This window comes from Mastigoproctus giganteus, chromosome 8 (assembly GCF_048544385.1).
Source record: "Mastigoproctus giganteus isolate SK-2022 chromosome 8, ASM4854438v1, whole genome shotgun sequence".
NCBI lineage: Eukaryota > Metazoa > Arthropoda > Arachnida > Uropygi > Thelyphonidae > Mastigoproctus > Mastigoproctus giganteus.
Genome location: NC_143582.1, coordinates 108762517 through 108776007, shown reverse-complemented (window position 1 = coordinate 108776007; position 13491 = coordinate 108762517). Strand labels below are relative to the sequence as shown.

The 13491-nt window shown below is 36.7% G+C and overlaps 1 protein-coding gene across 1 annotated transcript in view; it reads left to right on the top strand.

The window, feature by feature from the left end:
* LOC150081759 (methionine aminopeptidase 1) overlaps nucleotides 1–13491 on the top strand; it is a 172802-nt gene that overhangs the window by 23209 nt on the left and 136102 nt on the right. The window contains exon 3 of the mRNA XM_090379623.1: nucleotides 7824–7912. Coding sequence (XP_090235749.1) covers nucleotides 7824–7912 — 89 coding nt within the window. The remainder of the gene's footprint in view (nucleotides 1–7823; nucleotides 7913–13491) is intronic.

Here is a 13491-nt window from a genome sequence, read left to right as displayed (position 1 = left end):
TGATGCTATGCTGCTGCAACAGGATCTGGAAAGGTTGAGCAGATGGGCTGAGAGGTGGCAAATGAAGTTTAACATTGACAAATGTAAAGTACTACATATGGGAAACAGTAACCCCAGATCAACGTATCAACTCTGTGGTACTACGCTGACAGTGGTAGAGAATGAAAAGGACCTGGGGGTAATTGTGCAGGCAGATATGAAGTTCTCTGAGCAGCAGACGAGCTGCAAGAGTAGCTCATGGTGTCTTGTCAATGATATACAGGAATTTTTCTAGCAGGGATAGGGATGTGATTATTCCCTTGTATAAGGCATTGGTCAGGCCACACCTTGAGTACTGTATACAGGTCTGGAGGCCTCATTTCAAGAACGATGTAGAGCTGCTGGAACGAGTACAGAGAAGGGCAACAAGATTAGTAAATGGAACAAAGGGTTGCTCTTACGAAGAAAGGCTTAAGTTTTGCAAATTACGGAGTCTGGAGACTAGGCATCGGCGAGGTGATCTGATAGAGGTGTATAAGGCTTTGAATGGCATTGAGCATGCTCAATGCTGATGGGATTCTTCCCTTGCTCAGAATAATCACCTGAGAGGGCATAAATTCAAATTGAGGAAGGATGGATGTCGGATAGATGTGTGGAAATTTGCCTTTAGCCAGCGGGCAGTTGGTTTGTAGAATAGACTTCCATCACTTGTTGTTGAAGTTGATAGCCTAAACAAATTTAAGGCTCAGCTGGACAGGTATTTCGAACGAACGGAGGGGTGAAATGGGAGTAGTGGTTGTGTTTTTTTTTTTTGGCTGATGCTGAATAAGCTTGCTTTCTTGCATCATATGCCTCTACTAATGCTAATGCTAATATATTTACTACTTGTAAAATAACAAGAGAAGTTTACCTCAATATAGTATGTAGAACACTTCCGTATGATACTCTCCAGAAATTAAAAGGAAAAAAAATCGAAAAACTTACATTAGAGTAACAAATAATTTAAAAAAATAATTAAAAATCAATTTAAATGCAATTAAAAATAAGAATTAACGAAAAAAATTGCATTACGATTTTCCTTCCTGAAGCTGACAATGCTTTTCGACCGTGTGTTGTGATCAAAGGAATGAAAATTACCGAATAGGGGTGAGTAAAAAAAAAAAAGGAAAAGTGCAGCCATTATCAACCCACTGCAGGATGGAAGCTTCCTCAACAATTCGTGCCGAGGGAAATGGACCATAATCTGCCATGCTGGTCCAGTGCGGGTTGGCAGATTGACCGTATTCAGTAGTCAGGGGCTCGAACCCCAGTTTACTCAAAGAGCATGTGCTACTGCACTCCCGTTCCTGACTACTCGGCTAGGGGTGAGTATGGAACTTAAATAGGGATTATTTGTCTTCGTGCGTGTGCATGAAGTTGGAGATGAGATATGGCTGATGAACATTAACAGAATTTTCGTGTAATTTAATTTCTACGGTTTCTGCAATTAATAGTCGCGTATAATTACGTTGGATACTAAGTATTTTGGCCTTGTTAAATAAAAAAGTATGTTTTTCATTAACGACGTGAAAGGCTAATTCTGACGCTGCTGAACGAGAAGCATGAACTGAGGCCGCCTGTTGATTAACACAAATATTCAAAGGAAACCACGTTGAACCCTGGTAACACAAGTCGCAATCACCGCAAGAAATGTTGTGTACCAGGTTATTAATTTGTGTTGCGAACGAGGAAAGGACTGAGTGATTGTTCAGAATAGTGTGTAATTTCTGTATTGGCCTGGCCACAATTTTAAATTCGGTATCTTTAAAAAATCTGTTAAGCTGTTTGTGCCACTGTTCAACATATGGGACAGAAATAAAATATATTTTGATATTACTATTGTTGGTTGGTGTAGTATTTTGTATCCTATCCTTAGCTTCTATCCTAATTTGGTTTATTGTAGCAAGGGGATAACCCCTGTTTAAGAATCTGCTGGTTAATATTTGTATTTCTGAGCCCACTCAGAAATACAGCAAGTGTTCCTAAAAAGGGTGGCAAATCCCTCCCATCCAGATCCAGTCCCATTGCACTTACTACTACTCTTTCTAAAGTAATGGAGAAATCAATTAACTGCAAACTCTTAAACTGTCTAGAAACCTTGCATCTGATCAATGATCACCAGTTTGGATTCAGCGAGTGTCGATCCACTGGTGATTTCTGGCTTATGTTACCTATCTGTGGACAAATTCAGTGGAAAAATTTGGCGAAACTGAAAGCAGCAGTGACTTGTGACATGTCAAAGGTTTTTTATCGTGTTTGGAATAAAGGTCTTCTAAATAAGCTTCCATCTAATAGTTTGTCAACTATTTTTTGTAATTGAATATTCAGTTTTCTCTCTGACTGCTTACTGGGTGATGGTAGATGGCTCTCTGTCTTCTAACTTCTTTACTAATTCTGGTTTCCCCAAGGTTCAGTTCTTTCTCCCACCCGTTTCCTCTTGTATATTAATGAATCTTATAGTCGCCATTGACCATGAATCCTATCCATAGTTTTGCTGATGATAGCACATTGCGTTCCATCTGCCAGTTTGAGAAACCTTGTCGTGCACAAACAGCTTCACCTTTTTGTATAGCCACTAACAATTCCTTAAATGCTGATCTCTATTGGGGCAGAGATAACTTAGCAGATCATGGTGTATTGTCAATAATATACAGGAATTTTGCTAGCAGGGAAAAGGAGGTGATTATCCCTTTGTATAAGGCAGTGGTCAGGCCATGCCCTGAGTACTGCATACAGGTCTGGAGGCCTCATTTTAGGAAAGATGTAGAATTGTTTGAGCGAATACAGAAAAGGGCAACAAGATTGGTGTGGGGAATCAAAGGGTTGTCTTGAGAAGAAAGGCTTAAGTTTTGTAAATTGCATCATCTGGAGACTAGTCACTTGTAGTGAGGTGATCTGATTGAGGTGTATAAGGCCTTGAATGGGTCGAGCAGGCTCAATTCTGATGGGATTCTTCCTCTTGCTCAGATTACGAACCTGAGGGGCCATAAATTCAAATCGAGGAAAGACAGTTACAGAATTAATGTGCAGAAATTTGCCTTTAGCCAGTGGCTGGTTAATTGCTGGAACAAACTTCCCTCTAACGTTGTGGAAGTTGATAGCTTAAATAAATTCAAGGAGGAACTGGACAAACTTTTAGAGTGAATGGTTGTGTGAAATTGTTTTTTTTTTTTTTTTTTTTTTTTTTTTCCGACGCTACATATGCTTGCTTTCTGGCGTCATGCCTCTATTACTTTTTTCCAAACAGCTGTCACTGTGTAGAAATCACAAATCTGACCTACCATGTTATATTGTTACCATATCTGCAGCACTGCCTCTAAAATCTCTCCTGGGCTTCTAGGTTCCATTCAAAGGTGGGCAGTTAGGTTAATGACTCATTTCTGAGAAAGTCTCTCCACTCTCCGTCTCATAGATGTTCTGTTTCTGCTGCATGCCTTTTCTCTAGATACTTCCATGGACACTGTTCTTCTTTATTGGCTTCTGTGATTCCTGCTCTCTCTCTTCCAAAGCAGTCTGAATGCGTGCTGCAACCAGTCAGCATTCTTTTACTATCCAACTTTAAACTCACAGAACCAACTTTTCTTCTTCTTCCTCATTTATTATTCATTCAACTTCCATTTTTTGGAACAATCTTCCTTCATTTGTATTTCCCGAAAATTGCTTTCTACAGAAATTCAGGTCTAATGTCAGCAAGTATCTTCTTTTATCTTCTCAACCTACAGCCCATGCACGATGCTAAGTGCTATAGGTTCTAATATCTCTTGTTTAGGATTTTAATAAAAAAATAAATAAAAATCAAAACTTTTAAAAACATAGCGTAAGTTCTGCATTGCCTTATAGCACACTTTTCTCTTACACTTCCAATTATACCTTTTTGCATTGCCTTATACCACACACCTTTCTCTCTTACACTTCCAATTATACCTTTCTATTCAGTCATGCCCATCATACCTATATGTATAGGGCTCTCAGATGAACCTCATTTTTCTTATTGGCCTTTTTTAAGTTACAGTTAGAAATAATACCATTTTGTATTATAGTAATTTGAGTATAGCAATATAACTCCCATCAATACCTCATTTTTCATCTCTAGTGGAAAACTGAGTGATTTGTGTCATTTTACCCCAGTGATAATAAACTGAGGAGTGTAAAGTGTTTTGGTTACACTCTTCAAAAGTCTGCTGTTCTCTTTCTCTTTATGCTCTCTTTACTAAATATTGTTAGGGACGAGAACATAGTTAGCTGTTTGTGTGTAACAGTTGGTGGAATTTGTTTTTCTTTTAACTGGGTTGGCTAGACATGTCATTCAGTGGTCCAAAAATTGTTTTAGAGTGTTTGAATGGCTTTTTAGTGATTCATTCAAGAACAGAATTGGGGTACTATTTTGATGCAATTATTGAAATAGTCAGAAAAAACACATCTCTGTGTTATGTTTTTCTGCCATTATTGTGTGAGGACAGTATTGTACCTTCTGTGACAGTCATAAAGCTTGGGCTTAAAACTTTTATATATGACTACATTTATCCACAAGTCAACTGAAAGTAACTATTTTGTTTTTAATCAGATAACATCGCCCAGAATGAAAATCTGTTATTCATTAAAAACTTACACTGTTATGACCGATCTTGGAACTAGTTGGTTCCATCATTGGACAACGCGCCTCTGTAGCCAGGTGGGAAGGAGCAGCAGTGGGTAGCACACACTTCTTGATTAGACCAGGGTTCGAGCCCGTCATCACCAAATATGGAGGATGCGGAAAGGTCAAGGCATATCCCGTAGCAATTTGGCCTTAGTTGCTAATGCTCCTAAAAACCAAATAACAACAACAACATGGTATGTGGGGGTAAAGCAGTATTATGGTACAAAAACACATACAATAAGCAGGGTTGAGTTAGTTTACCTTCAGCTTCATTTGTCTAGTTCAAAGAATGGTGTACAAAATATTTTGATAATTAGTGTTTGCAATGTTTGTATATGCAGCAAACATGGCTGAACTTAATTGGATGATTGAAGCTGTGGCTTCAAACATATTTTCAGATTCCTGTCCTGGGATTTGTAACGTTTTTAACGCAATGTTTCCTACATAAGGTGCCATCAAAGGAGGAGGTTGCTCTTAATCCTGTGAAATTTATTAATTGCCTTGTTAATTATGCATTGTAACCATACTGTTAAGAAATTGATTTTCGAGTTAGCTCCTCATATCACACACATACACATGTATGCACACTGTAGATGCAACAACTAATGGTGTTGACGACAAAGAACTACAATCTGATAAGGGTTTGTCTAAAACTAAAGAAGTCTTAGTTTCACATCACTTGGTGAGATGTTATTATGGATTGTTTTATTAATAGCTGAGGACTTTTTAAGAACTTAATTTGCTAGCTGTCAGTAATGGTTTTCTTATTTGAACTTCTTGCAGTTGGCCAGTGATAACAACTAAGGATCTCCTGTGTGAACAAAAAAATTATTTTGGTGCTTGAATAAAGTTAAAAGTATTTGATTTAAAAGACTTGCTGACATTGGCATATGCAGCATACTTGTGATTCACAATGCTTTCCAAAAATGACTTCAAGAATTAAGGAGTAGTGCATCACATTTAATAACTTCATCACAGTTACTTTTGTGATGGACTTTCACACTGAGAGGATTTCCAGGAAATTTGTTAAAAATAGGATTAACAGAATGCTTCTATATAAAGCATATCAGTAATCTGTGACTGACTCTTGAACCATCTGTTACCTACAAGGAAATGGTGTGTTAAAGCTGAATTAAAATTTGTTGTATCCAGTGCTTTGATTTCATGAGTTTACTGCAGTGTTTTAGAAAGAAGAACCACTGATTCACATTTTAACCTGTTTTTAACCATTAAGAATAGAATTTATGATGCTGAAGCAATTCAAGCATTCTTTAGAAATTTGGATATTGATTGTTTGAAACAAACTTACTGTGAAAGAGCTTCAAGTTAATAGGTGAACTACAAGTGAAGTACAAGCTGAAATTGACAATTTCAGCTTGTATTTACTGTCATTACTTACTTGAAAAGGAAAATATTTTCTCAATTCATTTGGTACCCAGAAGCATTACATTGCTACAGGAAATCATATTATTGGAAAGAAGCTAATAGGATGTGACCACTTGCTGAAATATTTTCATTGAAAGGTGTAACTATAGAAGTTTAAGGGTGAGATCTCAAAATGAGCTTTGTTTTAGTAGTGGATATTGAAGTTGATTCGCTGATGGATGAATGGATGCTTCTCCAACTAGGGAGTAAAGTTGAAGTAGTGTATAAAAGAATTGATCAGGATTGGGCTCTTTCTCCCTAATTAAAACCCAGTAGCCAATGTTGTGAAAACTAGTCTTGTGCTCACTCATGGAAGTGCAGATATAGAATGGGACTTTTAGCCATTCTAGCAGTATGACTAATGTTATCATTAGTGAAATTTAAATACAAAGCTAATAGCAACATTCTCAAGCAATGCAATAACAGTTTTGAACATATTCCTGTTACTATGGAATTGTTTGTGAAGACTGTTTACAAAAGATTTAAGAACAAAGAACAAAGGTAAGCAACCTGGAAAGCAATGGAGTTGGACGATTTGAACGTGGGTGGAAAGACTGCAAAAATTAGGATGAAATTGCATTTCTTGAAATTAAGCTGAAAGAAGTAGAAGTTCATAAGGATTTCAAAGGAGCTAACTTGGCACAAGCTGTAATAGGGTTAAACGATTTTATGATAACTGAAAGGAAGCTGGAATAGAAATTGTAACTAAGAGTGGACAAAGCACTTGTAATTAACATTTCAAGACCTTTTTTTTGCACAAGTTTGAAACACCCTGTGTATCTCAGAATGGCTTCGTTCCCCCTTTCCCTATCTCAGTTTGGAATATCCAGAAAAATTAGTTGGTAACAATGCCTCACAGATTGAATGTAGTGTGTTTAAGTTTTTAGTAGGGTGTTTTTTCTCTCTTAGAAACTGAACTTAGAAACGGAAAAAAAAAAAAAAACTAAAGTTTTTTTTTTTTTCTTCTTTCCACATAGCAATAATCTTTCTTTCATTTGATTTTTAATTCTATAAACCTGATGTGATTAAAAAAAAATTGTATAGAGATATTGAATAAAGAACATTAAAACATTAAATAGAATATGTGAACTTAAATATAAAATGAAAAAGGCCTTCCACATGAAAAAAAAGTTTATTTTCATTTGATTTTTAATTCTATAAACCTGATGTGATTAAAAAAAAAATTGTATAGAGATATTGAATAAAGAACATTAAAACATTAAATAGAATATGTGAACTTAAATATAAAATGAAAAAGGCCTTCCACATGAAAAAAAAGTTTATTTTACACAGTTTTTATGGCCTGTGTTTTGTTTCTGGGTTAACTGTGTGATGACATCTAGGCAAAATTAAAAAAATGTAATTTATTAAAATTAAATTACATGCAAATACTAATAGAAACATGGAAGAATTACAGTTACTTGACTTACTATTAAAGTAACTTGTTATCTAAGAGAGAAATATAAGACGCAGATATAGCTAACCATAACTTCACTCCATCAAGAAGAAACTGAAATGCTAAGCGAGGAGACTGCTTATCTGTGTATAGTCCCATACCCTCTTAAGTTTTTTTTTTTTTCTTCTTTCCACATAGCAATAATCTTTCTTTCATTTGATTTTTAATTCTATAAATGGATGTTTCTGAATAAATTTTATGAATTTATAATCTCTTATCATTACATTATGAAAATATATAAATGCTCATTCTTTAATTGCAATTTTTATTTTGTTCTTAATTTAGAAAATGAAAAGCAAACAAACCAATATGCAAGTAATAATCCTTGGCCAGGCTATGAATTTACTGGAAAGCTGCGACCATATTATCCTTTAGTAAGTACCTAGATTTTTGTTTTTATTTGAGTTGGAATCCCTTCCCCTTCCTTGAGGATTTTGCTTGTAGTTGTTTCTGGAAATAGTGCCTTCTAAATTTTAATAAGGTTAGCATTAGCATTATTTGTGGCATATGATGCAAGAAATCAAGCTTATACAGCGTCAGCAAAAAACAGAAAACACATCCCATTTCACATATCCATTCCCTCTGAAAGTTTGTCTAACTCTTCCTTGAATTTATTTAAGCTATCAACTTCAAAAACAACTACAGCTTAAAGGTTTTGTTCCAGCAATCAATCTGCTGGCTAAAGGCAAACTTCCGCACGTCTATGCTGCAACTGTCCTTCCTCAATTCGAATTTGTCTCTCCTCATATGTGAGCAAGGTGAACAGGACTGACTTTAGGGTAAGATTTAGGGGGCATCAAGGTTTAGGGGGTGCCATCACCCCTAAACCTTGAAGTTTTTATGAAGAGTTTTTATTTTAAATTTAGTGTTATATTGCGTATAATTTACTTTTTGTAAGTAAATAAAATGTAAAACTAATCATTCTAAAAAAAATGAAAATTTTTTGCGTCAGTCGGAGGGAGGCACCATCAGTCAGTGTGCCCTAGGGTACCATATACCCTTGACCCAGCCCTGAAGAGGAAGAACCCATCAGCATCGAGCTTGCATAATCCATTTAAATCCCCTAAACATCTCAATCACATCGTCATCATCAGCCATTTTCAATCCACTGCAGAATGAAGGCCTCTCCAGCAACTTTCCAGTTCCTTCTGTTTTGTGCAATGGTCATCCATTTACTACCTATGAACCCATGAATTTCATCTGTCCATTTCTGTTGTCTTCTAAGTTTTCTTTTAGCTCTCCTTGGGTACCATTCTGTTAGGAGGCATGCGTGGATTCAGCTATAGTTGTGAATTTTGGTTCTCCTAATTATTGAATGTTTTTTCTTATTAGAAGTGTAATTCGGTGTTAACTTAAGTGTTGCAGTAACGCCTATGTGGATACATATCTGTAGATGTTAATATCTTTCAGTTTTGCATCTTCTATGGCTTATAGTTTGCTTTGTTGTTCTGCCCCTTTTCCAATACATCACGGCTCGTCATTTCTGCCTTTCCATCTTTGGGACTGCTGCTGTCAAGGTCAGTAGGGCTATAATCCTCCCTCAGGGTAAAGTTTCAAAGTAAGTACTGTACACAAATTCCTTCAGTATTGTTTATGCTTTAGCTGATCACTGGACCCCTAAGTGGTTTCACTCTGCTGTGGACATGAGTTCAGATACCCGGAAGAGGTGTCTTTTTTAAACTTTTCTCCCACTTATTCTGTCTCTCAATAATATCTTAGAACCATCTTGTATTTCTTTTCGTCATTATAATGGATGGAAAACAACTTCCACAGTTAGATTTCCCCACTGTCTGCTATAGTTATAACTGACTGTCAAAGACAAGACTATATTCAGGACGTGTCCTATCAATATGATCATATATCTAAGATGAGAAAAGATATCATTAGCTTTCTAGTCTGTGAAGCTAACAGGGTCACCATAATTTCTGGAAATCTTATCATGGAACAGTGGTCGAACTTAGAGAGAGACAATTGCCATTGCTCTACTAATTTAAAATGACAGACTCAAAGTTATCACTGAAGAAGTAAATATCAGAGTAAAGTTGCTCGAAAGAGTAGTAGATATGTTTTCTCCTGCCACTCTCACCCAATCAAATCATTCTCCAGTGTTAGCCCAGGAAATTCCTGTGAAGAGTGATGCTATTTAATCGCAGTCATTAACTCAGAGCCCTACTGCAGTCAAAACCTTTGTGGATGCCACCTGTAGTGGGTCGTAAATGAATGAGAAAACTCAACCAAGTAATAATGTTATCATTATCAGAACCTCTGAGAATAGTGAATGCAAGACAAGCACCGAGGTAAAAAAAACCCTTAAAAACTGAACTTAAGAATGTAAAAGTCAAGTCCCTTAGATTAGTTTGAAACTGAGGCGTCATTCTGGAAATGGTGACAAAGTCGGATATTACTTGTATTTTCTGCTTTAGAAACCTTTACTACTGCTGGTATCTCTGCAGGAGCTCCTCGGAAAGGTAATCCTTCCATGGTAATTTATGACATCCCTACATACCTTTCAAAAGAGGAAATAATAGAAAATCTGTACAATAAAAACTTAGCTGATTTTGATTTTACCCTCAATGAAATCAAGCAGGGTACTACATTTAGATTCACTACAAAGTCAAGATCCTCTTCACGTGCACTGGGTGATAAGTTTCTCTCCAAAGATATATAACTGTATTTCATCATTAGAAAGAATTTTCCTAACCTGGCACTCCCACAAACATCATCCGTTCACTATAGTAACCAAATGCTATCTCAGTCTTGGTTTTGGTCACACTACACAGTATTGTGTAGTGTGAACCAATGATTCCCCCTCCTGTGGCCACCCATGCATGTAGTGTCATGTTTTTGCCGAGTCCCTTTAAAGAAGAACCTGCTTGCTGTGTAAACTGCAAATGTAAAAAGCAAAAGTATCATCACTCTGTTAAAGGTTCAACCTGCTCAGAGTACCTACGAGCACTTGAGACGGCACGTTTGAGAACTACTAATGAATAATGCCCATTCCAATCCTGTATATAATGTAAATAACTTTTCTCAAGAGCCTTGTAAATTACGAATTATGCAAATTAACAGCCACCACTGCAGGGCTGTTGCTGATGGGATTAGAGTGCCTGTGGAGAAAAATCATATTGATATTATATCAATACAAGAACCATACTGTGGAAAGGTTCACTTAGACCAAACTTCAAAAATAAAGGGGTTTTCTCTCTCCACTAGAGTAATTCAACCAGTACAACAAGACCCTAAAACTTGCATAGTTATTTTAAATGGAAATCTAGATATAACTGTTATCAACAGACTCTGCAATCAACTAGCAGCTTGTGTTTTAGTTACCTATCAAACCCTAACTTTTTACCTTCTGTCTATATATTGCCTTCCCTCTGAGGATTTTAATAATTACCTGGAATCTGCATTAAACTTCTTGGGACCTAAAAATATCATAATCACATCTGATGTAAATGCTAAATCTAGTATGTGGTTTAGTACTAGCTCTGATACAAGAGGCCAACTTCTGAAAGAGTTCATGATTAATCATAACTTATCTATTGTTAACAGACCACAACAATTTATTACGTTTTCAAGTTATTCAGGGGAGTCAAATATTGATGTGACCCTGACTACTTAAAATTTCACTGCTAATATATCTAAATGGACCATTTTGCCTGATTGGATAACAAGTGACCACCGAGTTATCTCTTTCTACGTAACTCTCTCCAGTACTTCTGGTGAAAATTATACTCCTCAACCACACCTTACAAGGTTTTCAATAAAAAATATTAACTGGCAATCCTTTGATACTTCAATCTGCATGGATTTTCCTGAGAAAGATAGACATTTTTCAGGACTTTTCTGCTAATGAAACTGCAATTGAAAGTGCGATTATCATACAAGTCTTCAAGGAAGAAAAAGATCAATTTCAAAACGTGTTTGTGGTGGTCCCAAGAACTCACAACACTTACAAAATCTGTCCATCAGGCCCGTCAAAGATACCAATGACATCGGCATTGGCCTTCTGCTGATCCGGAGCATTTTCACTCACTATATACATCTCTTAAAAAAAAGACATCTGACTGGTTGGACTTTGTTAACACTATTTTGGACAGATTATTCCCAATTGATGACTCCTCAAATGACACACAAGCTCACTCAGACACTCGTTCTGCAAACTGAATATAAATCTAATGAAGATACTCATCCACTTACTTCTGTGGAACTTGAAACTGTCGCAAAGAAAATCAATACTAAAAAAATGTCCAGGTAGAAAACATATTTGTTTTAAGGATTATTAAATTAAGACCATTATTACTGATTAATTTTTATAATAAATGCTTGCAAGAGGGCCTCTTCCCAGACATATGGAAAACAGCATTATTAAAACTTATTAAAAAACCTGACAAACCAGCTTTGGAACCAAAGTTCTATAGACCTATCTCCCTTCTGGCGAATCTAGGGAAACTGTTAGAATGGTTTGTGGCTGTGCGCATTATGAATATCCTATAGTCACAGAATTTACTGTCATCCAATCAATATGGTTTTACGGCAGGCAGGTCCTGTGTGGACACCCTGGTTCAATTTACTTCTCATATCGAAAATTCAACATCTAAATACCCTCTTGCTATTTTTGTCGACTTTGAGGGCACTTTTGATTCCCTCTGGTGGGAAAGTGCCCACTAACATCTTCGCACCAGCCACTGTCCTCAACAACTTTATCTTCTGTTCAGAAGTTATTTTAACAACCGGCCTGTGCTCATGAAATCAAAATTCTGTCAGGTCTCCAAGCAGGTGTATCGGGGGTGTCCCCAGTGGTCTATCTTGGGGCCCCTCATCTGGAACACTGTCCTTCAGGAGTGGGTTTCCAGATCTTTTGACAACACCAAAATAATTGCCTATGCTGATGATGTAGCCATTTTGATCAATGGTCACTTTTGTGCAGCTATCGAAGTCTCTGCTAATGCTGTTCTTGCAAATCTTTATGGTTGGACTCTAGACAACAAACTATCCATCAGTGCTTCGAAGACTAAAATGATGATTTTTGGCACCAAATTAAATATTCAATGCCCATCACAAGTCAAAGTTAACAATGTTCGACTCCCAATTGTCACAGAAACCAAATATTTGGGTGTGATCGTGGACTGTAGACTAAATTTTTTATCGCACCTTAGTTATGTTACTGCTAAAATTAGAAACTTTACTGGTGCCATCATGAAGGTCTCTAGAACTGACTGGAGTCTTGTGTTGGACCATGCAGGTTTATTACAACACTGTCTTCCTCCTTATGGCAACTTATGCCGCTGGTGCATGGTTCCACAGGGAAAAAATAGTTAAATTTCCAACAAAAATAGCTAGTTTACAAAGAACTGTGCTCCTTAGTATGCAGAACTGTATCTGCACTGGCTTTACAAGTTATTGCTGGCACATTGCCCTTGGACCTACACCTAATATACAGAGGTTTCTGCTTTCGCATTAAGAGACAGATTCCAACTGAACTTTTGAATATCACCATAGATCTTCAAACAGACGTTAAGCGTGAAAAAGCTAGGTGTTGGAACGAACTTTTAAATGCATGGCAAACACATTGGGACACCACATCTCTGGGTACTGTCACTAAAGTGACAGTCACCAAAGAATTTTTTCCTGAAGTTGCTTTCACGTCAAGCAAGAAAATTAAAACCTGGTTCTCTATGGATCTGCGCACTTCTTATTTATTAACAGGACATGGATCACTAAATGTGAAATTATACAAATTTAGGTTAACCCAAACTGATCTTTGTGCTTGTGGGAGAATTGAAAATTGGAAACACGTCCTCTATGAGTGCCAACTGTACAACGATTTATCTAAGTCAGTTGAAAATTTCTCTCCCAGTCAAGAGTCTCTCATAGTTCAAAACGTAACGCTTTTCATGCTCTCCAACTGTTTGCCCATGATGTCTTTGTTAGAACACTATCTCTAATTTCT